Below are 27,568 nucleotides of genomic sequence, written 5' to 3' on the forward strand. Positions count from 1 at the left end.
TTTGGCGTAGTGTTAAGTTGATGTAGCGTCAATTTATATTGTTTTAATTCATTGCTCGTGTGTTTGCAGTTATTGCTGAAGTGGAAAAATTACCGTGCAACTCATCTATTGTTGCTATAAAATGGTCTGGACTGGGTGAATTTATTAAGATCCTAGGTCTTTCGACTCTGGTAACTTAGATCGTTATAGGGTGGTAACCGATATAACGTGTTTTATACAGCCAAGCAAACTCTGCATTAGGATTTTTTTTCGTCTGTTTTTACAGGTGGAAGTCAGCTTGGTTGAATCACAACAGACTCTTCTCTTGCCTTATGCGAATCTATCGGTTCGGATTGAAAATTTAAACATGTCAACGAACTATAGTATAAAAGTTAGTGTTTTGTCTTATATTCGATGAATTTCCATCGGTAAAAAAAGAACAATATGGTGAAGCTGAGACAGATTTTTGTAGTAGAATCACAAACATTTTTAAAAGTATTATAATAGGGATTCAACGATGTCATTAATAGGTATCAGCATTTGTTTCTGGTTGCGCAAATACAAATGTTTCTACATCTCTGACGGTGTCGACTTCCGGGATTCCCCCAGAAAGGTGCTTTCAGAACGGTAACAAAATGCTTATGTGATTTAATGCGTTGATTGATCGTTAACTGTGCCCGACAGGAAGTAACAACGCTACTGGCAACAACAATAATAACAACGACGACAACAACAAAGGCAGCAGCAGCAGCAACAACAACACGATCCTGATACTTTGTGTGATTTTGGTGATTATTGCGGTTTTGGCAGCAATCTGTATCGGATTTTGGTATAAACGAAGGTAAGGTTATGAACACTTGTGAAGGAAATTTGTAATAGTTGCGCATCGTAAGCATTTGCAATATTGGTGCTTTGCACGTAATTATTTGATGCGTTTTAATCATCATTGTTCGTTTCCCCATAAAGGGCTTTAAATATTTTGGAAACCCCGATGCAAGCTTCTATTATGTTTGCAGAAAATCAAACCAGAGCGAACATAAATTTACACCTCCCTCCACAGCATTTGCTGGGAATGAAGGTAATGTTGATCGTTAACGGCTTATATTGAGTTGATATAAACGGCCCTGTCGTTTTCAGAAATACACTTTATCTTATTGGTATTATAAATATGACTAATGATGCAGCTATTAACAAAGTCGCAAATATTGCAGGCACACAAACATTACATCAAAGCAAAAATAGTTAACATACGATTTAAATACTTACTTGCGACTTAGATGCAGTTCAGCCAAATGGTGTTTACCAAAATTTGTCGGTTGACGCAGACACGTCCAAAAACAACAATCAGAAAAAACTATTCAAAGTTTACGAGACCAACATTGCAGCGGATTTTCATTTGTTTGACGAAGAGTTTAAGGTGGGTTATAGTTTTCAAAAACTATTTTTGTTATGGCCAAGTTAATTGAAAATATACAAAGAAAAACCCAGCTTCTCTATCAAATGATATGCCTTAGATAATCTTCGAACTTCAATGGCCTAAAGGTTACCTTGTTTCATACAGCCTTCTTTATTCGCACAGGAAACTGTGTAATGCGTGGGTTTTACTGATCATGCCTTTCATTGGCTTCATTCCACAGCTCTATAGTTTAAGAATGGGATAAGTTTGTTTGGACAGTAGCTGGATGGCTAAGACAGTTAATTATACGTGGGTTGATGCAAAATCAACACACGTTCTTTCGTGCAGGTACTTCACAAACAAAGCAAAGAAAGTCAACAACCTTATGCGGTTTCACAACTTCCCGAGAACGCCACGCGAAACAGATACAAAAATATTTACCCGTGTAAGACATAAATGACTCAAAACAGCAAATTTCCAGTTTAAAAAAAAAAAATTTGACAGACGACCATGCCCGAGTAATACTGGTGGAGAAGGAAGACAACGATTACATCAACGCTGCTTATATACCGGGTTACAGCAACGAGAAGAAGTTTATCGCTACCCAAGGCCCTAAGCAGGAGACGATCAATGATTTCTGGCGGATGGTTTGGCAAGAAAACTCAACAATAATTGTGATGCTCACTGGTCTGATAGAAAAGGTAAAGGTTGGTCCTTTCGCCAGATATGCGTTGAACTAGATATGCAGAGAAAGCTAAATATACGCATAAAAGTGCACTGCGTGGAACAAAGAATTGCTAATCGGGGAAATTGCCAGCAGAATATTTGTAGGTTGCCATCAGTATACAAAGAAATAATAAATTCTTGCCACAAACACCTGCAAACAAGAAGTGCAATAAGATATTGGTTTTGTCGGGCATTTGTGTACATAAACTAGTTCGTCGACACTAAAATCGACCGACAAATCATATCCATCTCATGCCATGCATAGACGTGTAGTAATATATGAAGCGCTCAGTCTGGGCGTGGGCACGGGTTGCAAAACAACGACAGTATCACATGTTGTTCCACCAACTGGTTATCGACGTCATAATAACAGCACATCACTGTATGTTGACTGGGACACCGGGACAAACCATTAAACCACGACTTCGGAAAGAACTTAAACACGAAAAATGTAAAACCATGCCGTATCTGTGATGATGAAAATACATTCCAAAACACCTTAATTATCAACTTAAGAAACTTAATTGTCAACAATATCCCTCTAGACCGACTGAGTTTGCCCGACAAACAAAAAACAAATAGACAAAGAAAGTAAGAAAAGGAAAACAAACAAATATCAAAATTCTTCAATACTAACAAACGATCCATATACTAATTCGGTTTGTCCTACTGATTCCTTTCCTTAACCTACTATAAATACGTGTTTGCAGGCAAAGTGCGAACAATATTGGCCAAGTGTGGGATCACATCTGGAAGTAACGGCTGATTATGGAATTCAAACAGACCAAGAAGTACTCTTAGGTGGAATATACATGCGAAAATTTGTTTTATGCAGCGGAGAGGTACGGCACATGTGGATTCATTGAGGGTTTCAGATACATATGGGCTTGTTTCAGGAAAAACGTATCGTTACCCAACTCCAATACACAACCTGGCCAGACCATGGAGTTCCTGTCACTACAACAAACATGATCTACCTACGTAAGATGGTGGAAGATTTACACAAGACTTCAGCTCCTATAATTGTTCACTGCAGGTACAGAAATCAGAAGATGAGAATTATCAGTTTTTATCATGACCAGCAAGCGAACTGAAAGTCTATTAAATATACTGCATAAAAATAAAATAGGTTTTTTTCATTTACCTGTTTGTGTTGTGGATTTTGGCTTTCACTCAAAATTTGGGTAAAGTAATGTTGCAACGAACGTGACTCAATCGTCACGTGTTTTGTTTTAGTGCTGGTGTTGGTCGGTCTGGAACTTATATTGCCATGGATATTTTGTTCGATGAGTTGGACGACAATGGAACTGTCGACGTCCCGCAGACTGTACTAAGGATGAGGGCAAACAGAACAGATATGATCCAAAACCTGGTACATAACCAATGTGTTATTAAACTTAAGGTGTGATAAATATGAATTTGTGTATAAGCTGCAGACAGATGGCCACTGTTTCGACCTGTCTGCAGCTTATACACAAATTCATATTATTGGCTCCACATTGCTTATCGTGTGATAAATATTTTGCTTTCGATCTACAGAAACAATACATATTCCTGTATAAGTTGTTAGTGGAACGAGAGGGTCTACAGATGGAAACAGACAGAGATGTAATTGAACTTCAGTCAATGAGTTCTGATGAAATGTAAGAACCTTATAAAAAATGTTCAACAATTAACGTCGTTAACTCATTGTACTTTTAGTGCATGCAACTTTCAAGGTGGATGAATCGTATTTAAAGAGCATTTTTGTTCTTTCTCAGAACAAGAATTCAAGAATCTGAGTACAAAATCTTGTCCGACTGGCGATACGGAAAGGAGTGGCTTGAAGGAAACCTGAAGTTAACCACTTGTATGATTACGTTTATTTCATGCCTCTGTTCTTTTAGAATTGACTACCATTATTCTTATACACAAATATAGATAAAAACACTGACCTCGGAATTTGGGATAAAGATATTGACGGACTAAGGAGTTTCAATGCATCGTTCATACATGTAATAATATAAGTTGTTGTTTTTGACAAATATTGGCGATAAATATAAAAAATACAAATATGCATGGTCTACTTGCCAGGAAATGGACGCTTCTGAGTGTTTCATTGCTGCCCAAACCCCACCAAATGACCAGATGGAGTATTTTTGGAAAATGGCTGTACAAAATGGCACGCGTATGTTTGTGGATTTGAACATGGCAGTGAAGGTACAACCGTTGCAAAACAAATAACATTTGGGGATTAAATGACATAGTTTGTACTTTTTCTAGGTTTCTCAAGATAAACCTTTACGATATGGCGACGTTACTCTTACTGTGGAAGAACTTTCGGAAAGTCACTCATATAAATTAGCCACAATTGTGATTACATCTTCATCAAAATCTTTCGTAAGTTTGACAAAAACAAACTAAAAGGTAGATTGTATTTAATGATGAAGAAAGTTTTATGAAATGCGTTTGCAAAATGCCACTTTTTTAATGTTTAAAAGTCATGTCAAAATTTTAGGTGAATATCATTGCAAAATATAGTTTAAAACACATGAAGGTTTTCACCCCTTGCGTTCAGACTGACACTCTGCTGACATTCGTACAAGTAAAGGGATGGAGTGAAGTTAAGAAACCATCAAAGGAAGTGGAGTTTGTTGAAGTGATTGAATCCATGCAAGGGATGAAGAGAGATAGGAACTGTCGTTGTGTGTTGGTCATGTGCAGGTAAACATAAACCTAAATATTTACGAATATATCAATAAAACCTTAAGCCTAAACCATTAATGTAGCCATGTGGAAAGACCCATATCCCCTTTCAAAGTTTTAGAAAAACATTCGAACCTCGCCAAAATGTCACTTTGACTGCGCTAATAGCAATAACGCTTGGCCTCTTTGTCTCTTTAAATTTGCGGTGTAGTCATTTAAGTATTTTATGTTTTCGTATAGAAATTTGATGGTGCTTCACAAAGTTTGAGTACAGTAAACAAATCTTTACACACTATTAAATTTGATATTGTTGCAGCAATGGCAGAACGAGGACTGGAACTTTTATTGCTCTGACAAGAATACTTGAACGTCTGAAGACTCAGCAAAGGGTGGACATTTTCCGAACTGTGAAAGATTTACGAGACATGAGACCAAACATGCTGGATGAGGAAGTAATTACGTTTTAACTACTTTCTCATATACCGCTGTTAAACTATATTGCATGCTATTTATTTTAAGGTGCTCTACAAGTATTGCTACTCTGTGGTTTTGAAATACTTGGATGATTTCAGCACATATTCCAACTGCAAATGACGAACTTTCATTTGTCAATACATTGATATCTTTTGCATTATTATTATTCAATCATTTTTTCGATGTAATGTTCTGTTTTTTTATTTATATTATGTGATTATACGCAATTTTGATTTGTTTTGTTCACACGGTAATTTATAATGTGCTTTTATAACTGTTGTTTTGTTTATCTTCATGTAAAATTATGTAGAAACTGTAGTTCTTTGTTCCGCTTCCCAGTTAAACAAATAGTGTGTTTTAATCTTCCTTGTGTAGTTAACTATATGCACAACACGTCTGTATGCTTCCACAGTCCAATCGATTTCACAGTCAAGCACTTTCAACTGTGAAGGTGCTACGTAAACATGATATCGCAGGTTGAACATTTTGCAATCACAGGCATACAACAATGAAGAAAAATACAAGTAAAACTAAAATGTAAGTAAGAACTTTAAAGCTATGGGCTGTCATACAGCCTTGTGAGAAGCAGCATGCAGTAGCCAAAAACAAGACATACTCAAATAGTTTGTAAAAAATTTTGTTCGTGTTTTACTTTCGCAGATGACCGTCTGCAACCTTATTGTCGCTGACTATTTAATTGGCGAATGCGTCACACCAGCCCAATGCATGGCACAATGCAGGCAGAAACAGGGGCTTGTCATTTGCATAACCTTTGCTTGCCAGTACAATCGTGGAAAGCGTCATTAAAGCGCGACTCAAATACATCTCCATTCGCAAGCTATTTGTTTTTTGGTCAGGTCAGTTTTTAGGTTTGGTCTCAAACACTACGCTAAAGATAATCCTAAATTTCTGAGATGATACGCAAAAAGTTTGTGTGTTTTCTGTTAGTTTTGGAATCTACAAATCGACATTTCAGAAGAGCGATCAACGTTAAAAATTGACAATATTTCAGACTGTGGTTTTACCGCAACATCGTTGAATGACGTCGTATTAACTTTGTCCGATGAACTTGTTGATGCGAACACTGCACTAGAGAAATGTTCGTTGCTTGGTGGAAGTCTTGCCATGACCAATGACCAAAACATCAACGAGTTGTTAGTTGAATTAATGACAAATAAATATACAACAGGTACGCTCTGCGAGTGACCTTAGACGAAACATCATCACCTAACAGTTAATTGTCAAAAGGTTTAACACGAGTTTGGACTTTCTACGACTTTGTGGACGGGGAAAGGTTTAGATTTCAAACAACTCCGGACGAGGTTGGTTACTGGAAAAGTGCGAAACAACTTGGAGTTCTTTGGTACCTCGAATTATCTACAAGGTGAATACAGAAAGCTCAATTCTGAGAAAAAAATTTCTCTCATTAAATGTATTGGACATATAATTACCTAGTTGGTTATCCTTTGTAGTTAATTTAAAAAAGTGTCGTCAGTGTATTAGCTGTTTTCTTTAGCAAAACAGCAAGGACTCCCATTGAAGTTTTTTTCTGCGAAGCACCTTATTGGCCAAGAAACAAATGGGGGATCAGTGTCGGCAAGAATTGCGTAGAATACACTCCAGAGTGGAATGGTAAAATATCTCAATATGTGGTTCATTTCAGCAAAGTTATGAAGTAATGATACTTTTGTACATTTCTTCAGGATGGCGATTGCGATTCTCTCTGTTTGCTTCAGAAAAACAAAAAGCCGGATTCAAGCAAATTTTTATATACAGCAGTAAAATCAACGGATACAACATCATCAGAAACGTTAATAGTTCATACAGAACGTTTGTTACTTTCTATCATTCTACATTTACCCCAGGTAAGGTTTATTTACTTAAAAAAATGGAATTAGGGATTAAGCGTGTGTTTTTTCAGACATCAATGTTATGATCGGGGCTCGTTACAATTCCCAACTTGGTGGTTGGTTTTGGAGCGACGGATCTCCTGCAAACTATTCTGTTCCCAACGTTACATCCTGTCAGCAGGGGGCGCTCCATTATGGAGATGGTTGGGAGAAATCGAGTGTTGATTGCGTGGGACAACCAGTTTACTACGCCTGTCAATTGAAATGTAAGATTAAAATACCTCACAAACATGAAACACAGTTCAATTGAATTGCACAATTCGCAGTTCTTGCCTCACTTTCGAATTTTTCCAGCAATTCCTCCAGTGTTGTTATCAGCTGGAATGGATTGGGATCCTTCATTACCAGATATAACCTTTCTGCTGAGGTAACTCTTATTTGCACTTCTGTATTTTCCAGAAATAACTTCCAATGCTAAGACTTATATCATTTCAGGTAGAAATCACTGTATTGGAGTTGATGAACTCCGTTTACATTCCGTACGAAAACGCATCAGCTCAAATAACAAACCTGGACCACTTTAGCAACTACACTTTCCGGGTTAGTAGCCTGCAGTGCATAAATGCAAAAGCGAAAATGACCTTTTACTGAAAAAGGATTTATCATAATTGTGCGATCTCTATAGGTGTCCGCGCTAATTTCCGATTGCGTTCAAGAAAATGTCACCACAGTTTTGACTGTTACATCTTCGGGTATCCTCCAACACGTTGTTTTACGCAGGGTAATTCTTGAGTTTTTCTAGCTTAACTTTTGTTGAGTGAAACTTTTCCTTTTTCAGGCATATCTTTCTTCGGCATTGCTAATTGCAACAAAAAATTAACTGTCAATATTCTAATTGGAGTGATTCCAGGTTTTTTTCTGGTGCTTACAGCTGCCCTTGTGTGTGTTGTATTCTATAAACGAAGGTACGCTATGCTACACAAACCATTCTTCAGCAGAGCGTTGTTTAAGCATGGACACATAGATGTGTATTTTGGATGGTTACGAGTGGCAATAAAACACCCTTTGCCTGTGTGATGTCATAACGTGACATATATACAACCAGGTGCCACGACTCCAAATCAGCGGCTTCTGACCAATCAACACAGCCTTGTGAATTGGACGATCCACAGAATAATTCTGCCAATCATTCACATCGCACAATCACGAACGAGAGAGGACACGAAGCACCTATCAGTCAGTAGAATATACACCTCTGTTACCTCATCCACACTACACTGTAGTTACTAGTTAGTAGCACATTACATGATTCCCAATCAGGGTGCCGTGTCACTCTGAGGTTATGTTTTAACCTTCAGGGGTGCCGCGGGATTTTTCTTTATTTTCACAATGGTAATTTTTCACCATACGGTTTATCGGTTGTGTAATGCTATATCACGATTCCATTGTTTAGTGTTTATAATGATATTAGCCTCCATCAACAATCAGACATGAAGGCTTATTGCTTTATAAGTGGCGGTAGTCCATTGGTGTGACGCCATTGAGTGCCGCAATATCTTCATCAATTCCATATGGGTGCTGTAAGCAAATAAAAATCAATGTAGTCGCATATACACCTTGATATTTGTACCTTATACTGTGAGTTGTGTTTGAGTTAGCGTAAAAGTGCGGATATTTTGCTTGGCAGAAATTCAAACGATACCAGAATATCCAACGGATGGCTTGGTTACTTATACCAATGTTTCACCTTCGCCCGATGAAACAAACAACATTTACGAAAGTGTGCAGTGACGTCATTACTTTTCTTCAATTGTTTTTATATCATTTATGGTTGCCAAAGATAGCTTATCTTTAAGTGGATTAAAAGATAATGTGGGCATATTTTTTCAATGCAAAACATTTTTGTCGTTATTTTCCATTGCGTGCAATTTGTGGCATAATTTTATTCACATAGCGTTCGTTGCAGTAAAACTCAACTTCAATACTGCTGTATTTAAATTGTCGATTGCTAGTGACGTGTTAAGTTAATCGGAACAAAATAGTTTTTTGAATTTCGACATGGGCAAAACTGAACACTGGATGTCGATAAAGAGACGAACAAAATCTTGTTTTGCTCATAAACTAATGTTAAATTTCTTTAATGTTTTCCTAATATAAATCCTTTCTAGATGACAAAAACAATTGAGTAACACATTTTTCGTTCCGGGATACACAATTTTTATTCCTGAAACAGAACTTTTGAGAGCATATTACACCAGTCATTTAACCGTTACGAAATTCGAAACAGTGCAAAAAAATGAGGTTACGGGCATTTACAGTGAGCAGTAAATAATATATGTGTGTTTAAACCAGTATGTTCCAATGTTGTCATTGGACAGAGCAGAGGCTATTTATTAAAAAGCATGACGTTTCGACTAAGGTCGCTCTGGATCCAACTGTTTGTTTTGACCTTTTTCACATGCTGTAACCGGGCTGTAACTTTCACAGCCTTCTATATTCCCACAGGAAACTGCGTGACGAGTGGGGGCGCCGTTGGAGTTTATACAAGGATGCGAATACGTTTGTGTGGCCAATAGTTGAATACTAATGGCATAGTTTTGCTTGGTTTGTCTTACCACAGGTTCTAAATATACAAAGCAAGGATGTCAATCAGGCTCATACGGTTTCACAACTTCCCTAGAACGCCACGCGAAGCAGATACAAAAATATTTACCGATGTAAGTGGCAAAGAGCGATACATTTATCACAACAACCTTGCTTGTGATAACACTAAAAAAAAGCAGTAGCTTTTTACTACAGGATCAGCCTGCCTTATAATCAGGAATATATATTTCGCCTCATGGAGATCTTGAGTTCCTTGCAGTAAACACAATATATGATTTTAAAAACGTCTAAAAAACAACAACAGAAAAGAAAGAGCCAGTGATAAAAAAACAACAACCTCGATCTTGCAAACCTACTGTGCCAAGGCAAAACATTGAGTTACCAACCTTGCATGAGAAATCGCGTACACGGTGGAGAAACCGCATCAGACGCGGGTATGTTTGTAATATACATTACATCAACGCTGCTTATATACCGGGTTACAGCAACGAGAAGAAGTTTATCGCAACCCAAGGCCCTAAGCAGGAGACGATCAATGATTTCTGGCTGATGGTTTGGCAAGAAAACTCAACAATAATTGTGATGCTCATTGGTCTGATAGAAAAGGGAAAGGTTGGTCCTCATTTACAAACAGGCTTTGCAAGGTCAATATGCCTTCGAAATCCACAACGTTTTGACAAAAATAGAACGAAAGCAAAAGATACGTTAAATGAACTCAATGTTGGACCTGAAATTCATAGCCTCGTTAATCTTTTGACATCGCAGTATTTTGACCCGGTCACGAAAGTTTATTGGGTTTGCCGTAAACAGGGCAGGTTCCAGGAAATGCGAGACCCGATTACAAAAATGAAAGGAGGCCCTGTGGTTTCACATGAGAAAATTTACTCTGTTAAATTTACTTGCAACCAATCACATAACATTACTCTTTTTTACCTTTATGTTGTAAGAGAAATTCGTCAAATTGCCACAGATTTACAATATTATTACTTTGTATTGTAAATCTGTGGCAATCATGATGTTATTTTACGTTTTTTTGACAAGGCAAAATGACACCCATTCAACTATACGCTGCTGTACATAGCAAAAGGTTTTGAGGCATTTAACCTTTGTGTATTGGGAAGGGAAGTTTTCTAGTATTGACAAATGGTTAATGAGTGTTTTTCTCAGGCGATGACGCAAACGTGATTTCCCGGCTGCGAAGGCAACTGACCTGCGTGGCGCGGTATCTTCTAGTGTAAGGAAGTAAAGTTAAAGTATAGTGCTTGCGACACTTGCAGCGTAAGCTATGCGTAGTGTTAGGCGGGAAGCAAAACCTGCGAAAACTCCTCGAGTAAGGCATTGTTTTGTTTTGTTCGGAAGAGCTGTAGCGACAAAAGGTTAACAGGCATGCAACGTTTTGCAACTAGGAGTGAAGTTGTTGCTTATTTGATGGTACCAGACAATAAAATTCATATATTACATCAGCAAGCATGTAATATATAAAATGTAATATATGAAAGAGACATTACACTAACGTAATTTTATGTTTTACAGACTGTAATGTAACATTGTGAGCCAAGATGTTGTTTAAATTTGCATTTGCTCTGTTACTTTTTGGAATAACATTTGTGCCAAAGGTTACAGCTGGTAAGCCTTTATCAAAACGAACAACAGAAACAATATTTGAAATCATCTTCTAACTGTGAAAAATGGTCATAGTATATAAATAACTTTTTTAGATTGTGGTCTCACTTCAACGGTACTAAATGACACTCTATTAACTTTGTCCGATGAACTTGTTGATGCGAACACTGCACAAGAGAAATGTTCGCTGCTTGGTGGAAATCTAACCATGACTGATGACCAAAATATCAACGAGTCGTTAATTCGGTTAATGACAGATAAATATACATCAGGTACGCTATGAGAGCCTATTTAAATGGAAGCCGTATCAATACATTTGTACAAACTAACAGTGTAAATGTATAAGGTTTAACACGAGTTTGGACTTTCTACGATTTTGTGGACGGGGAAAGGTTTAGATTTCAAACAACTCCGGACGAGGTTAGTTACTGGAAAAGTGCGAAACAACTTGTACCTCCAGTTCTCTGGTACCTGGATTTATCTACAAGGTAAATGTCAAAACAATAACAATGTAGGGAATATTTTGACACGTTCAATGATCAACAACTTCGTTAGTTCTTCGTGAATTGAAAAAGTATCCGTAAAATTCCGTCCATGTAATTGTTTGTGTTCTTTAGGAAAACAGCAGTGAGCCCAATCGAAGTTTTTTTCTGCGAAGCACCTGACTGGCCAAGAAATAAATGGGGAGTGGGTGTTGGCAAGAATTGCGAGCAAAACACTCCTCAGTGGAATGGTGAGTATACGTTACATCTACTTCACTAACGTAATGTTTCAATATAAAGCATGTTGTTTGTATACGTGGTCGTAAAACGTTACTTTTTGTGCATTGTTTCAGGTTTTCGGATGCGATTTTCTTTATTTGCATCGGAAAAACAAAAAGCAGGATTTAAGCAAATATATTTATATCAAAGTGAAAACATGGGATATCAAATGATAAGAAGTGTCAACAGCTCATACAGAGCGTTCGTTGTTTTCCTTAAATCTACGTTTATCCAGGGTAACATTTTAAGTCGTTTAAAAAATCACGAATAAGATGTATTTATTGTTCACAGACATCAATGTTATGATCGGGGCCCGTTACAATTCCCAACTTGGTGGTTGGTTTTGGAGCGACGGATCTCCTGCAAACTATTCTGCTTCCAATGTTACATCCTGCCAGCAGGAGGCGTTCCATTATGGAGATGGTTGGGAGAAATCGAGTGTTGATTGCGTTGGACAACCGGCTTACTACGCCTGTCAAATGAAACGCAAGTGCTTTTGCAATCAAATACTAAAATAGATTGTTTAAGACGCATTGTTTAAAATAATAGCAGTGTTTCATATTGAAACGTGCATATATTACTAATTGTAATACTAATTGATTCAACGTTTGTCCATTTGTTTGTAGTTGTCGTGTTTGTGAAAAAATATCCGTGCAATTCTTCTATTGCTGATATAACTTGGAGCGGACTGGAGCAATTTATTGGAAGTCAAAACCTTTCGGCCGAGGTAACTTTAGCTACTGTGCATACTTGTTTAACTTGAGAAATTTACAAGGGCTTGGTAATATTTGCTGATGGGCGTAGACTTGTTGCAGCTTTCGTATTTTTTTGTTTTTCAGATGGAAATTACCGTGGTTGAGATGCGACAGACTTTTCACGTTCCTTATGCTAATCTATCGATTCAAATCGAAAATTTAAACATCTCTACGACCTACAATATCGGGGTTGATACTAATCGAAAATCTTTTACCTCTGTGCCGTAATGTCTTTACACAATGCCATACAATATAGAAATGTAATTCGAACCCCAGACATGTACCAATAATAATGCCTTCTTTTTGTCTGCAGGTCTCAGCATTTCTAACCGGTTGCGTAAAAACAAATGTCTCCACTGTACTTGAGATTTCGACTTCGGGTATTCCCCCAGAAAGCTGCTTTCCGCAAGGTAACAATACCACAAGATTATTTCTTGCGCTTTTTTACCATTGTTTGTGCCCTGGCAGACACTACCGTCGAGTCCGGTAACAAGACTACCGTCGAGTCCGGTAGTAACACTACTGCAGCAATCTCCACCAACAATTCACCCACAGTGCTGTTGGTTTGCATAATATTAGCTCTTTTCATTATTGTGGGAATCATTGTCGGATTCTGGTACTACAGGCGAAGGTGGAGATCATACTATTTTGTAGACAAATTTTGTAGACGTTGCCATTAATGATCTGTGACAATTGATCCCATATTTTAATTAAATCATAAAGTAAGGCGTATCACTGCCTTGTTGCTAAGTTTTCTTTTTCAATATTTTGATTCAAAACAAAAGTGCCATTATTTACCTTTATCAGACAATATCGGCAAACGAAATCGGATGCAATAGAAATTACAACAACGCCTCCTCTTGGCAATGGTGAAGGTACGGCGTTTTTCATTTCTCTGTCTGCAACCTACTTGTGTGCATTACAGCAAACATCGAACATCTTAAAACTGCATAAGAAATATTTGTAACTTTGCATCAAAACGCACAGCAAATGGAAAGGCAAAAATTCTGTATTCTGCTTTTGTTTTTTGTTCAGATGCGTCTCAGTCCAACGGCATTTACCAAAACGTCTCGTTCGTGGTCGACGCCACTAGTAAGAACAATCCTAAATCTAGAGGGCTTTTTAGCGTTTACCAGAAAAATGCTGCGGCGGGTTTTCGTTTTTTCAAAGGAGAGTTTCAAGTAAGTTGATCCACAAACGAAGCTCTGTGCTTTACTGTTTTAATGCGAAAGAACCGCCCATTCTTAATCATAAAGAAGAGGGAATGCAATGTTTTTATCACAAAACTTTAAGTGTATACCTACCAAAAATAGAAGATGCCAGAAAGAAATTTAATGGAATACGATGTTCGATAGCGGTGTGGTTTTATACTAGGACTATAGACTGTACTAATTACAGGATCTCGACAAACAAAGCAAGGATAGACAACAATCTTATACGGTTTCGCAACTTCCCGAAAACGCCACGCGAAACAGATACAAAAATATTTACCCGTGTAAGTAACACAAAGGTCTTAAAACAATATTGCTGTAGTTATTGATGCAAGCTTGTTACAGACGATCATGCGCGAGTAATGTTGAAGGAAAAGGAAGACAACGATTACATCAACGCTGCTTATATACCGGGGTACAGCAATGAGAAGAAGTTCATCGCTACCCAAGGCCCTAAGCAGGAAACGATCAATGATTTCTGGCTGATGGTTTGGCAAGAAAACTCAACAATAATTGTGATGCTAACTGGTTTGATGGAAAAGGGAAAGGTTGGTCCTCTAACGTGATCGGGCCAAGACTGGCATTTGTATACGTCCTAGATCAAATGCCAGCTAATCCTCAGAACCTATACACGTGCTTAAACCTGAAAGCGAACGTAACGTAAATATTTGAAACCGCTTCGCCGTGGAATTTTTTTTTCGAACATTAGCTCTTGTCAGTTTTTATGAGACAAACATCCCCTTCTATTTGCAATTTCCCTTCAGTGACGATAAGAATTAAGTTGACGTTCTAATCTGTTTCTAGTCAAAATGCGAAAAATATTGGCCCAACGTCGGTTCTCACCTAGAAGTAACCCCAGGTTTAAAAGTACAAGCACAGCAAGAAGTGCTTTTGGGTGGAATCTACGAAAGGAAGTTTCTACTGTGGCACGAAGAGGTAACACATTTTGTAATTAATCGCTGAATACAAACCCGAAACTCATTGTTTTCTTTGTAGTTTGCATCCATAGAAGTAAGTGTTTTCTCACAACCTGAAAGTATTGTGCTATGTCCACTGACATGGAAAGTATTGTCTTATGTCTGCTGACATAGAAAGTATTGTGTTATGTTTACTGGCATTAAAAATACTGTGTTTGTACACCGAGGTTGCACGTCACGAGACCTTTCTTACAAGTACATCCGCTTATAGTGCGGGTTGTGTATTAACAACGTTATTCAAAATATTTCAGGAAAAACGTATCGTTACCCAACTCCAATACACAACCTGGCCAGACCATGGAGTTCCTGTCACTACAACAAACATGATCTACCTACGTAAGATGGTGAAAGATTTACACAAAACTTCAGCTCCTATAATTGTTCACTGCAGGTAGAGCACATGAAGTTTAAGGTTTTGAACCGTATCCGAGAAGAATGTTGCGCTGCAAGAAGCATTACTGTGATAGAATTTTAGTATATGGCACGTGTAAAAATTGCTTCTTTGGTAGCCTATATGTTGTTTTGAGTTGTCTAAACCTGCTTCAATGTAACCGAATGCTGCTTCACTAATGTACGATAACCCGCGTTGGTGTTTTAGTGCTGGTGTTGGTCGGTCTGGAACTTATATTGCCATGGACAGCCTGTTTGACGAATTGGACGACAAAGGAAATGTCGACGTCCCGCAGACTGTACTACGGATGAGGACAAATAGAATCGACATGATTCAGAACCTGGTACATAAATCTACCGCAAAGGCATAGTATTCTAAAAATAAACGTACTTTCGTTTACAGAAACAATACATATTCCTGTATAAGTTGTTAGTGGAACGAGAGGGTCTAGAAGTGGAAACAGACAGAGATGCAATTGAACTTCAGTCAATGACTTCTGATGAAATGTAAGAACCCAATAAAAAATATTGGCTAAGTGTGTGATAATTTATTGCCTGATCCGGTGGCTCATCAATCTGTTTAATTTGCTTAATGTGTCCGAATTCAATGCTAATTATAACTTTACACGTGAATTTTTAGGACAATGATGCAAAAATCTGAGTACAAAGCCTTGTCTGGTTGGCGATACGGAGAGGGTTGGCTTGAAGGAACCCCCGACTTAACCACTTGTATGATTACATTTAATTTATGCCCTTTTTAATGACTAACATTATTTACACATACAAATGTAGACAAAAACACTGCCCTCGGAATTTGGGATGAAGATATTAACGGAGTGAGACATTTCAATGCATCGTTCATAAAGGTAAAAAAACATTCGGTTTGGCAAATAATTTCACATACAAGCAAGTATGCCATATTTGTTAGGAACAAGACACTTCAGAGTGTTTCATAGCTGCCCAAAATCCACCAAACGACCAAATGGAGTTATTTTGGAAAATGGCTGTACAAAATGGCACGCGTACGGTTGTGGATTTGAACATGGCATTTCAGGTACAACCGGTTTAAACTTGAGAAACAAAAGGAGTTTTATCTATGTTTACATTTTCTATAGGTGTCCAAAGACAAACCTTTACGTTGCGGTGAAGTTACCCTTACTGTTGAGCAACTCACGGAATATCACCCGTATAAAATGGCCACACTCATGATTTCATCGTCATCGAAATCCTTTGTAAGATTGAAGGAAACGAAACCAGGCTACTGTTATAGAAACAATAGGGCCAATAACGATAAGTGAGCGGCAGGCAATGCCTTCGTGTTTTAATCACCAGACTGGTTCTCCTCCAAACCGTCACTATAGTCACCCAGCTGTTGAAATCTATTAGACCCAGAAACAGAGGCACTGTCTGTAACTAATATTGCCTAACATTCTTACGTTAGTATATCATACATTAGGTTTATAGACAGCGATGGCATTGCAGCCTAGTTGGGCCAGCCACTCTTTCCTGACAAGTCGGATCACTGCGTTACTATTACAAAATTTATTTTTCGTACCTTACACCGTTCACCCAAAACACTCAGGTTGACCAGCCGATGACATTTGTACAAGTAAAGGGATGGAGTGAAGCTAAGAAACCACCAAAAGAAATGGAGTTTGTTGAAGTGATTGAAGCCGTGCAAGGGATGAAGAGAGATGGCAACTGTCGTTGTGTGTTGGTCATGTGCAGGTGAACTAACAGGGCCCAGATTATAGCTTTTAAATTAAAGAGCCATTCTATGATATCCAGTCATTGTAGGATTTTCAGCAAATGAACGATTTTCAAATGTTATGCGTGTAACACCTATTTTGTAGCAATGGCAGAACGAGGACTGGTACTTTTATTGCTCTGACAAGGATCCTTGAACGCCTTAAGACTCAAAAACGAGTGGATGTTTTCCGAACTGTAAAAGACTTACGAGACATGCGACCAAACATGCTGGATGACAAAGTAGGCCAATTGTTTCGTATTTCCCTGTTTCGTTATTAGCTGGCTAGATTATGTTGTTTACCATTTATTGTGTAAGGAGCTCTACGTGTATTGCTACTCTGTGGTTCTGAAGTATCTGGATGGTTTCAGCACATATTCCAACTACAAATGAAAGGCCTTTTTTCATACATGCTGTTTTGTTATCTTTTTACAACTATTCTAACATTTTTAAGAAAATATTATCGTCCTGATGCTTTTTGTGCAATCCTCTGTAAATTTTAAATGTCCATTGCGATAAAAGTTACCACTGTTTTACACAATGCAAATAATCCCTTTAGTTACGAACCTTTTTTTTGTTCAAACGTTTTCTTTTTCAATTGTGTGCTTGTAAAAATAATTTTCTACTGTACGTTGAACTGTTGTCGTGCATGTGAAATTAATGTGGACATATTGTGTTGCACTGCCTTGACTGGATTTCGAATTGGCACTCGACCATATAGTAAACCTGTTAAACTTCCATTTATAAGGACAATATGGTCGCAAGTAAGTTGTGTTCGGGGATTAATGAAAAAATATAACGTTCGCAACCAGGAGAGCAACGAGATTTTGCTGTTGGTCAAACATAATGCGTTGTAGGAAGGCGAAAAAATGTCGGTAAACCCATACCACATACCCGCAACAAAGACAAAAGACTGATTATCTTAACGTCACTTACTGTTCGCCATGCAAAATATTGGACAATTTCCAGCAAAACAGCAACACTTCCGTAATGCACGGTCAACGATAATGAGTTGAAATCAAGTCGTTAGCATACAAGAGAAACCCTACGTATACCCTGGCACAGCATCATCGCAGACTGATTAATTGTGCCCAAATGTCGCCCTATCCCGAAAACACGTCACGTTTCGCTAGTTTTGTAATTGTGGAACACGAGTTACTCGAGATTAATCGTGTATTTGGAATAAAAGATATGTAAACGAATTCACGTGCGGATTCGCCAGGTAATTGCACGCGCCTTATCAGCAGCTCTGCGCGTCGGCGCTCTGCGTGTTGACCAGTAGCCCTTTGGCGCAATGCGCATTCTTTGAGGTCCTTGTAGGAAACCTCGAACAAGTTTGCGTCTTTTTCTTGTATTGTCCATTTCAAGTCGTTGTCAATGCTTGCCAGGAACAGGTGTCGTTTCATTTCTTCTGAGGCCTCGACGCTCGTACAATATGACTCAAATACATTAAAATACTGTCCTAGGTCAGCTCCCGGCCGTAAAGGCGGAGGTTGCATTAAAACATTAAAAGCCATTGTTAAGAAAAACCAACCTTTAAAATATCATAAAACCAAAATACACGTAGGGAGTCTTCCCAGTAAAACCAGCCGGGTGTGGTGACAAGGTCCTGGCGTGCTCGCCAAGTTGTTACGGAATTATTTCGGCAGCTTTGCAATTAAGCGGTTAGATGTTTTTGGGTGGCGATGTTATCCCCCAATTAACCCTGCTACCTAATTAGGTACTTTGCACAAAACTGCCTCCCTAATTCTGATACTGCCCAGAACCCTGCAATAACGGCTCACCACAAAGCCAAAGTAACCCAGGCTGATTTAACTTATTGGACGTCGTGTTAAACTCAAAGCGACTTAAAAACAATACAAGACGTTCTGGCAAAGATCCCGACAACTCACACAACACTGAGATGTTCACAACGCGACGCCCAGAAGAAGACTCGCACGTTTTAGGGAAATCGTTCGCAGCACCAAAAACACTAACCAATCAGGATGCGCCTTTCCGACACGCGGCACATTCCGGGGCATACAAAAATAAACGGAGCGTAAAATAATAGGAAGAAGAGGGGAGACGGAGGTAATAAAATAGTGTGGTGAAAATAGGTGAAGTGCGAGACTTAAAAGCAATATATGTGGGTAAAACAATGTAATAAATAAAGTGGTAACAACGAAAGAAAACAGTGAAATTACAAGGTGCCAGCAAGAAAGGTGAAAACAATGAAATACATACAATAACTAACAAAAGTGAAAGGTGACGTGAAGGAAAGAAAATTCGTAACAGTTACGAGTGGCAACGAAACACCCTTTGCCTGTGTGATGTTATAACGTGATATATTTACAACCAGGTGCCACAACTCCAAATCAGCGGCCTCTGACCAATCAACACAGCCTTGTGAATTGGTCGATCCACAGAATAGTTCTGCCAATCATTCACATCGCTCAATCACGAACGAGGGAGTCCACGAAGCACCAATCAGTCAGTAGAATATATACCTACCTCACACTACGCTATAGTTACTAGTAGCACATTTCATGATTCCCAATCAGGGTGCCGTGTCGCTCTGAGGTTATATTTTAACCTTCAGGGGTGCGGCGGGATTTTTCTTTATTTTCACAAAGGTAATTTTTCACCATACGGTTTATCGGTTGTGTAATGCTATATCACGATACCATTGTTTAGTGTTTATAATGATATTAACCTCCATCAACAATCAGACATGAAGGCTTATTGCTTCATAAGTGGCGGTAGTCGATTGGTTTGACGCCATTGAGTGCCGCAATATCTTCATAAATTCCATATGGGTGCTGTAAGCAAACAAAAGTTAGGAATCAATGTAGTCGCATATACACCTTGATATTTGTACCTTATGCTATGCTTTATATTTGAGTTAGCGTAATAATGCGGATATTTTGGTTGGCAGAAATTCAAACGATACCAGAATATCCAACAGAGGGCTTGGTTTCTTATACCAATGTTTCACCTTCGCCCGATGAAACAAACAACGTTTACGAAAGTGTGCAGTGACGTCATTACTTTTCTTCAATTGTTTTTATATCATTTATGGTTGCCAAAGATGCAAAACATTTTTGTCGTTATTTTGCATTGCGTGCAATTTGTGGCATAATTTTATTCACATAGCGTTCGTTGCAGTAAAACTCAACTTCAATACTGCTGTATTTAAATTGTCGATTGCTAGTGACGTGTGTTAAGTTATTGATTTTTCGAAAAACAAAATAGGTTTTGAATTTCGACATGGGCAGAACTGAACACTGGATGTCGATAAAGAGACGAACAAAATCTTGTTTTGCTCATAAACTAATGTTGTTTTCCTAATATAAATCCTTTCTAGATGACAAAAATAATTCTGTAATACATTTTTCGTTCCGGGATCCATTTTTATTCCTGAAACAGAACTTTTGAGAGCATTTTACACCTGTCATTTAACCGTATGCGAAATTCTAAGCAGTGCAAAAAAATGAGGTTACGGGCATTTACAATGAGCAGTAAATAATATATAATGTGTTTAAACCAGTATGATCCAATGTTGTCATTGGACAGAGAAGAGGCTAATTATTAAAAAGCATGACGATTCAACTAAGGTCGCTCTGGATCCAACTGTTTGTTTTTACCTTTTCACATGCTGTAACCGGGCTGTAACTTTCACAGCCTTCTATATTCCCACAGGAAACTGCGTGACGAGTGGGTGCGCCGTTGGAGTTTATACAAGGATGCGAATACGTTTGTGTGGCCAATAGTTGAATACTGGACATCTTGAGTTCCTTTCAGTAAACACCATATATATGATTTTAAAAACGTCCAAAAAACAACAACAGTATAGAAAGGGCCAGTGATAAAAAAACAACAACTTCGATCTTGCAAATCTACTGTGCCAAGGCAAAACATTGAGTTACCAACCTTGCATGAAAAGGTAAGAGAATTTTTTTTTTTTTTTTTTATTCGGATGAGCACAAGGCTACCACGAATATCACACTAAAATGGAGGAAAAGAAGTGACGAAAAAATACAGGTACAAAAGAAAAAATTTGCAGACGACAAGTACTGCACAAAATAGGAAAAGAAGGAAAACGGAGGAGAGCGAGGAAGGTGCTGAAAAAAGCGGGATTTACGATTACAAAGAAAAAACGCAATTAGAGTGTACAAATAAATACAAAAAAGGGGTCACATACACACACACAAAAGGGGATACTACTTGTCGCAGTATATTGACTATTGGTTGTTTGTCAAAGGGGGGTGGAGAGAAAGTTACCAAAAATGGGTTATATAATTTTTGACGTCGGCCAGGACGCTTTCGAGAGAGGGGTTTCCCTGTGACGTTGGATAGCGAGTCTTAAAGCAATAGAGGTTTTAAAGGATCGGATGAGGTGGTTGGGGATGTTGTTCAAAGGGCGGGGGTCATGTTTGATGCAGTTTCTTGTCTTCCAGATTATGTGGGTTAATGAGGTGTTCAGTAGAGCGGATAGGGTCGACGCGTAGGGGGTATCGTGTTGGGGTAGTTTCGGGAAATTCAGGTGTATAGGTGAGTCGAAGTAGGGAATGGTGGTATTTAGCAAGGAGTTAAGGGTTTGTTTTACAAGGTTTAGAAGGGGTTGAATTGTGGGGCAGTTGTGGCAAAGATGTGAAAAAGTTTCGGATGGGTAAGTGCAGAGGTAACAGTGAGGATTTTTGTCGAGTGGAAGAAAGGTTTGTTGGCATTTGAGGGGGAGAATTTTGTAGGTGAGGCGGTAATTGAATGTTTTAAGATAATTGGGGAAAATAGGGTTATGAATTTGGGTCCAGTCTGTCAGGTTATGGGGGTTTGGGGAGGTATTTGTCAATCTGGTGTAGAGGGGTTTTAATTTAGGGCAAAGAAGTTCCTGTTCTGTGGGGTTTATGGAGGTTATTAAAGTGTATAGGTATTGATAGTGAGGGGAGGGTGTTGCTGCGTGAGGTAGAAAATTTCGTGTCCGGAGGTCGAATAATTGAGAAATTTGGAGTCCAAGGTTATATTCAAAGAGGGAAAGTTGCGGTGTAGTTGGGGTGTCAAGGATACGATGTTTATAATATTTTTTGAAGGAAGAGAGTAATAAAAGGTCGGAATAGAGGGGGATGTTGGCCGCGCCGTAACCTCCGAGGTCACGGCGGGCTGCCAGAGTGTTGATGGGCAAGGTAGGGTTGTTTGGGCCTACGACAAAGTTCACCACGATGCCGTCGACCCACTCGCGTTGCCGGGATGGTAGGGGGTAGGTGTTGGCCATATAAGAGATTTTGGGGAGGAGCATTGTTTTGGAAAGGATGCATTTCGAATCGAAAGTTAGAAAGGGGTTGCTTATAGAGTTGGCGCGGGTTTGTAAAGAGGAAATTTTTGTGTGCCATGCCGTTGTTATAGCTGAGGGTGCGCCGATGGGTGTTTTTAAAGGATTTATTGAGTTAAGGTTCCAATTAATATGATTCAAAAGGGGTTCGTCGGTAGGAGGTTGGAGGATGGCAATTGCTTCGGTTTTGGTGGGGTTTAGTTTAAGACCAGATAATTTACTAAATTTATCAATTAATGCCAGGGATTGGATGAGGGATTGCCGATGCGCCACCACTAGGGTGACGTCATCGGCGTAAGCAATTGCCTTGGGTGTATTTCGGCATGGCACAGGGGTAGACATGATAGCGGGGGTGTTTTGGATGGCAACGAGAAGTGGGTCTAAGGCGATCAGGAAGAGGGTCAAACTAAGGGGGTCACCTTGTCTGACTCCTCTCCTGATCGGAAACTCCATCGTGGCGAAACCATTGACGTAGGCCCGGGTATTGGCAGAAGAATGAAGGGCAGAGAGATAATCAGTAAAGAGAGGGGGAAAGTGTCTAAGTTTTAGTTGGAGAAGAAGCCATGGGAAAGAAATAGAATCAAAAGCTTTTTGGAAATCGAGTGAAATGAAGAAAGAGTCCGAATTGATTAAAGAGGCGTGGTGATAAAGGTCGCGAAGAAGGGAAGTGGCGTCAGCTGTTGAGTTACCGGGTGTGGAGAATTGGTTGGGAGAGAGAATTGAGGAGATGAAGGGTTTGATGCGGAGGTTGAGGATTTTATGTAAGATTTTGAGGTCGTTATTAAGGAGAGAAATGGGTCGGTAGTTGTTTAAAGAGAGTCGGGTCGTTCTTTTTATGAATAAGGGTAAGGTGTCCGAGATTAAATTCCATTGGGGTATGTGCGTTAAGGTAGGCGTAGTTGAGGGCTTGGGTCAGGTCGGCCCCGATGAGGTCCCAGCAGAGCGAGTAAAACTCGATGCTGAGACCGTCGGGACCGGGGGTTCTGCCGGAGGGAATAAGGGAGAGTGTGCTTTTAACTTCGTGTTGGGTTATAGGGTTTGAGAGAGTGTCGCGGAGTTGGTCGGGGATGGTTTTTGAGGGGTGTTTAAGGAATTCGTTATTAGGTTGCGGAGGAGGTAATTGTTGATCGGAATAAAGGGCAGAGAAGAATTTTCTAGTGTGGGATAGAAGTTCCTTAGGGGTTGAGAGGGGGAGTCCATGGGGGTCTTGTAATTCGAGAATTGGGGGGTGTTTGCGGGTAGGGAGGAGCTGAGTGTACAGGGATTTGTCGGCTATGTTTTTGTAATGTGGGTCGGAGGAAAGTGATTTGATGATGGAAGAGCGGGATTTGGAGAGGTAAGTGTTGTTAAGGGACTTCTTAAGGGACTGGAAATGAGCTAGGTTTTGTGGGGTGGGATTGTCATTGACTATTTTTCTGGCGTTTTCAAATTGTTGCTGGAGGTGTTGGGATTCGGTGCGGTATTGTTGGGAAAGGCGTTTGGAGTGAGATTGTAGGAGTGTTTTGAATTTGTCTTTGAGGGTGAGCCAGTATTCCATGGGGTTGGGGTGAAGAGGAGCCAGAGTTTGCCAGAGGGGATAATGTAGGAAAAAGTCTTGTTGAAAGAGAGGGTCAGTGAAAGTGGAGGTATTGTTCTTCCAGGAGCCTTTGCCCCTGGGGGGAGAAGAAATGAGGTTAAGGGTTAGAGTGACGAGGTCGTGGTCAGAGAAGGGGCATGGAGTGAAAAGATGTTGTTTAGGGATCAATGGGGGGGCAGTGTAAATTCGGTCTATGCGGGATTGGGTGCCGGGGGCGCGTCGAGAATATTGGCAAAGGGAGGGATGGAGAGTGCGGAATGAATCTTTAAGGTCAAAGGTGGATAATAATTTAACTAAAGGGGGGCTAGGTCTACGTGTTTGGAGGGGAGGGTATTTATCAAGGGCTGGGTTTAGGACACAATTAAAATCACCGGCAAGAATTAAAGGGTGGGTGGAGGTTAAGTACGGGTAAAGGGAATCAAAAAAGTTATTGTTATTGTTATGGTTTTTCTTGCCGGAGGGGGCGTAAATATTTACCAGGTGAAAGGTGTGGGTGAGGGTTGAGATGTCGGCAGCAATAATGCTACCGGCAGAATCAGAAACGGAATTGAGAATTTGAAGTGTGGAGGAGTTTAGAAGAACTGCGACACCTCCTCGGGCATAGCCCTTCAGAGGTGCCGAGTTTAAGAGGACGGGGCCGGAAGTCCATTCAGACTTCCAGAGGGATTCGGTTTGGGGAGTAGAGTGAGTTTCTTGTAAGCAGTAAAGGTCAAAGTTCAAAGAGGAAAGGTATTGAAACAGGGCCCTCCTCTTGGGTGCCTGGCCTAGGCCGTTAACATTAAGTGTACATATTCGCAAATACGACGCCATTGTATACATAAAAAATAAACAAGCAGGTGGTGGGTGATAATGGTGGTTTTACAAAAACGTTGCATTAAAATCATCGGGAATTGTGGCTTTGCAACTGCACACAACCTTCTCCCCGGGCAAAAGGTTATAACATACACCGCAAGTGCAGCTAATAAGAAGGCGTTGGCACCGTTTATTGGTACAACGAGACGGGCTAAGGTAGGCTTCTTCCGCAGCCCAATTTCCACAGCGACATTTTAAATGTGCTGTGTCGCATAAACATTTAATGTGCTTGCCTGCATGTGCTGTGTGGCAGCATGACGTCTTCTTCTTGGGCGAAGGTGTTGCACTGTTCTTGCGTTTGCGGGATCTCACTGTGTTGAACCCTTCGTCGTCCCGCTTCATTGGTTTAGGGGTTGATGACGCCATTGGTTGCGTCACTGGGACGGGAGCGTCAGTGGAAACCATTTGTGTTGTAGCGGTTTCAGCCAACACGGGCTGCAGGATACTGCGACGTACCGCCTCTGGTGTCTTGTTGGTGTCGCCGACATTGGTCGTTGGGGCGCTAGAGGTTGCTTGCGCCTCTGAAGACTTGTTGTTGTTGCGCGTTGTAGCGGTGTCAGCCAATTCGGGCTGCTGCATACTGTGGTGTACCGCCTCTGGTGTCTTCTTGTTAAATCCCAAATTACGCGTTGCGGCGCTAGAGGGTGTGAGCGCCTCTGTAGACTTCGCGCCGCTTCCCGTGACGTCAGCTGTCACGGTTGGCGGAACATCTTCAGTGGCAACAGCTGCCACGCCTTGCTTGTTCACAGGTGTGACGTCGGATATCACACCTGGAGTTGTAACGGTTTTATCTACCGTTTCTGGAGCCTTCGCATTTTGCGTCGGGACGGCCTTATCAGCCGCCTCTGGCGCCTTCTCGTCGAGCGTTGCGACGAGCGCACCTGCGCCCGCCAACGCCGACTCGCTCTTATCTTTAACTTGCTGTTCTTCAGCACCTGCGTCTTTGGCTACGGCTGCAGCCGCTTTTCGCTCTTGCACGTGACTGGCAAAGCTTGGGCATTCTCTTTTGACATGGCCCATTTCGTGACAAAAATCACACTTCTTGGGCTGTCCTTCGTATGTTACTTCGATCGTTTTTTTGCCCAGACGCAGGCGCTCGGGAATGTGGTTCTGGACTAGAACTGAGCTCTTCATTATTATGACGCGTTTGCCACCATATACGCTTTCTTCATCGTACACCTTCCACCCCTTTTTAACTGGGGCGAACTTCGACATGAAGTTTAGTAATGCCGCCATTTTTATGCGTGGGTGAACTTTAGATAAGAACACCCGAATTTCATCATCACAGTGGGCATTAGCGTACACTGCTTTCCCACTGGCTCTGATAGTGGCTGCGAGCTCCTTAGCCTTCTCTGCGGAAGCGCAGTTGAACACGACTTTCCCGTTCGGGTAAGGGATAACGCCCTCTAAAGCCCGAATGCTCACTTTCAGTTGCTTTAAAAGCTTGTAAAGTTCTGCTTTCTTAAGCCCAGGGTTAAAGCGGGCTTCCACGTCAAGATTTGGGTCGGTTTCAAGTAGATCGACCGCTGGCACAGTGCCGGCCGAAACAACAGGCCGGGAAGCTAACGCTTGCGCGTAGTTCATGCTTTTTGCTGGGTTTTGTGCGTCTCCACAACTTACGCACGGGCTGGCCACTGGCAGCTTACCTCTCCTTTCAAAACAAAAGCAGCCCTTAGAAGGGCTGGGCTGGCTTTGCACAGTGGCCTCAGTTAGTCTAGGACAACAGATCATTAACAGAAATCTAAGAACGAAAACTTGAAGACTGTATAATTCACTGCTTGTAATAGACTCAAATAACTTGCTGGATCGCTGAATATAGGTCAAATCACGTATGCTTGCCTTATTCAAATAGAATAAAAAACTTCGATCTTGCAAATCTGCTGTGCCAAGGCAAAACATAGAGTTACCAACCTTGCATGAAAAGGTAAGAGAATTGGGCACACGGTGGAGAAACCGCATCAGACGCGGGTATGTTTGTAATATACATTACATCAACGCTGCTTATATACCGCGTTACAGCAACGAGAAGAAGTTCATCGCAACCCAAGGCCCTAAGCAGGAGACGATCAATGATTTCTGGCTGATGGTTTGGCAAGAAAACTCAACAATAATTGTGATGCTCACTGGTCTGATAGAAAAGGGAAAGGTTGGTCCTCATTCACAAACAGGCTTTGCAAGGTCAATATGCCTTCGAAATCCACAACGTTTTGACAAAAATGGAACGAAAGCAAAAGATACGTTAAATGAACTTAATATTGGACCTGAAAATTCATAGCCTCGTTAATCTTTTGCCATCACAGTATTTTGATCCGGTCACGAAAGTTTTTTGGGTTTGCCGTAAACAGGGCAGGTTCCAGGAAATGCGAGACCCGATTACAAAAATGAAAGATGGCCCTGCGGTTTCACAATACTCTTTTTTACCTTTTATATTTTACGTTTTTTTAACAAGGCAAAATGACACCCATTCAACTATACGCTGCTGTACATAGCAAAAGGTTTTGAGGCATTTAACCTTTGTGTATTGGGAAGGGAAGTTTTCTAGCATTGACAAATGGTTAATGAGTGTTTTTCATAGGCGATGACGCAAGCGTGATTTCCCGGTTGCGGAGGCGGCTGACCTGCGTAGCGCGGTATCTTCTATAGTGTAAGGAAGTAAA

General features: G+C 40.2%; 2 protein-coding genes across 2 annotated transcripts; both read left to right on the forward strand.

Annotated features, from left to right (window-relative positions):
- The first annotated feature begins 2,019 nt into the window (after positions 1-2,019).
- LOC145888438 (receptor-type tyrosine-protein phosphatase alpha-like) lies at positions 2,020-5,380 on the forward strand. Its single transcript, XM_082979184.1, has 12 exons — positions 2,020-2,082; positions 2,812-2,943; positions 2,998-3,137; positions 3,338-3,473; positions 3,641-3,744; positions 3,862-3,950; positions 4,022-4,095; positions 4,175-4,300; positions 4,364-4,480; positions 4,659-4,804; positions 5,103-5,238; positions 5,306-5,380. Exons 1-12 carry the CDS (start codon positions 2,020-2,022, stop codon positions 5,378-5,380), a joined length of 1,338 nt encoding a protein of 445 aa, XP_082835310.1.
- Positions 5,381-12,941: 7,561 nt separating this feature from the next.
- Positions 12,942-17,643, forward strand: LOC145888437 (receptor-type tyrosine-protein phosphatase epsilon-like). The gene is made up of 18 exons (XM_082979183.1): positions 12,942-13,042; positions 13,167-13,263; positions 13,322-13,484; positions 13,661-13,728; positions 13,889-14,034; positions 14,252-14,348; positions 14,410-14,612; positions 14,869-15,000; positions 15,293-15,432; positions 15,640-15,775; positions 15,835-15,938; positions 16,072-16,160; positions 16,224-16,297; positions 16,360-16,485; positions 16,547-16,663; positions 17,014-17,159; positions 17,285-17,420; positions 17,497-17,643. The coding sequence occupies exons 1-18, from the start codon at positions 12,959-12,961 to the stop codon at positions 17,569-17,571; spliced, it is 2,133 nt and encodes a 710-aa protein (XP_082835309.1). The 5' UTR covers positions 12,942-12,958; the 3' UTR covers positions 17,572-17,643.
- The last annotated feature ends 9,925 nt before the right edge of the window (positions 17,644-27,568 follow it).

This window comes from Ascidia mentula, chromosome 2 (assembly GCF_947561715.1).
Source record: "Ascidia mentula chromosome 2, kaAscMent1.1, whole genome shotgun sequence".
Lineage (NCBI taxonomy): Eukaryota > Metazoa > Chordata > Ascidiacea > Phlebobranchia > Ascidiidae > Ascidia > Ascidia mentula.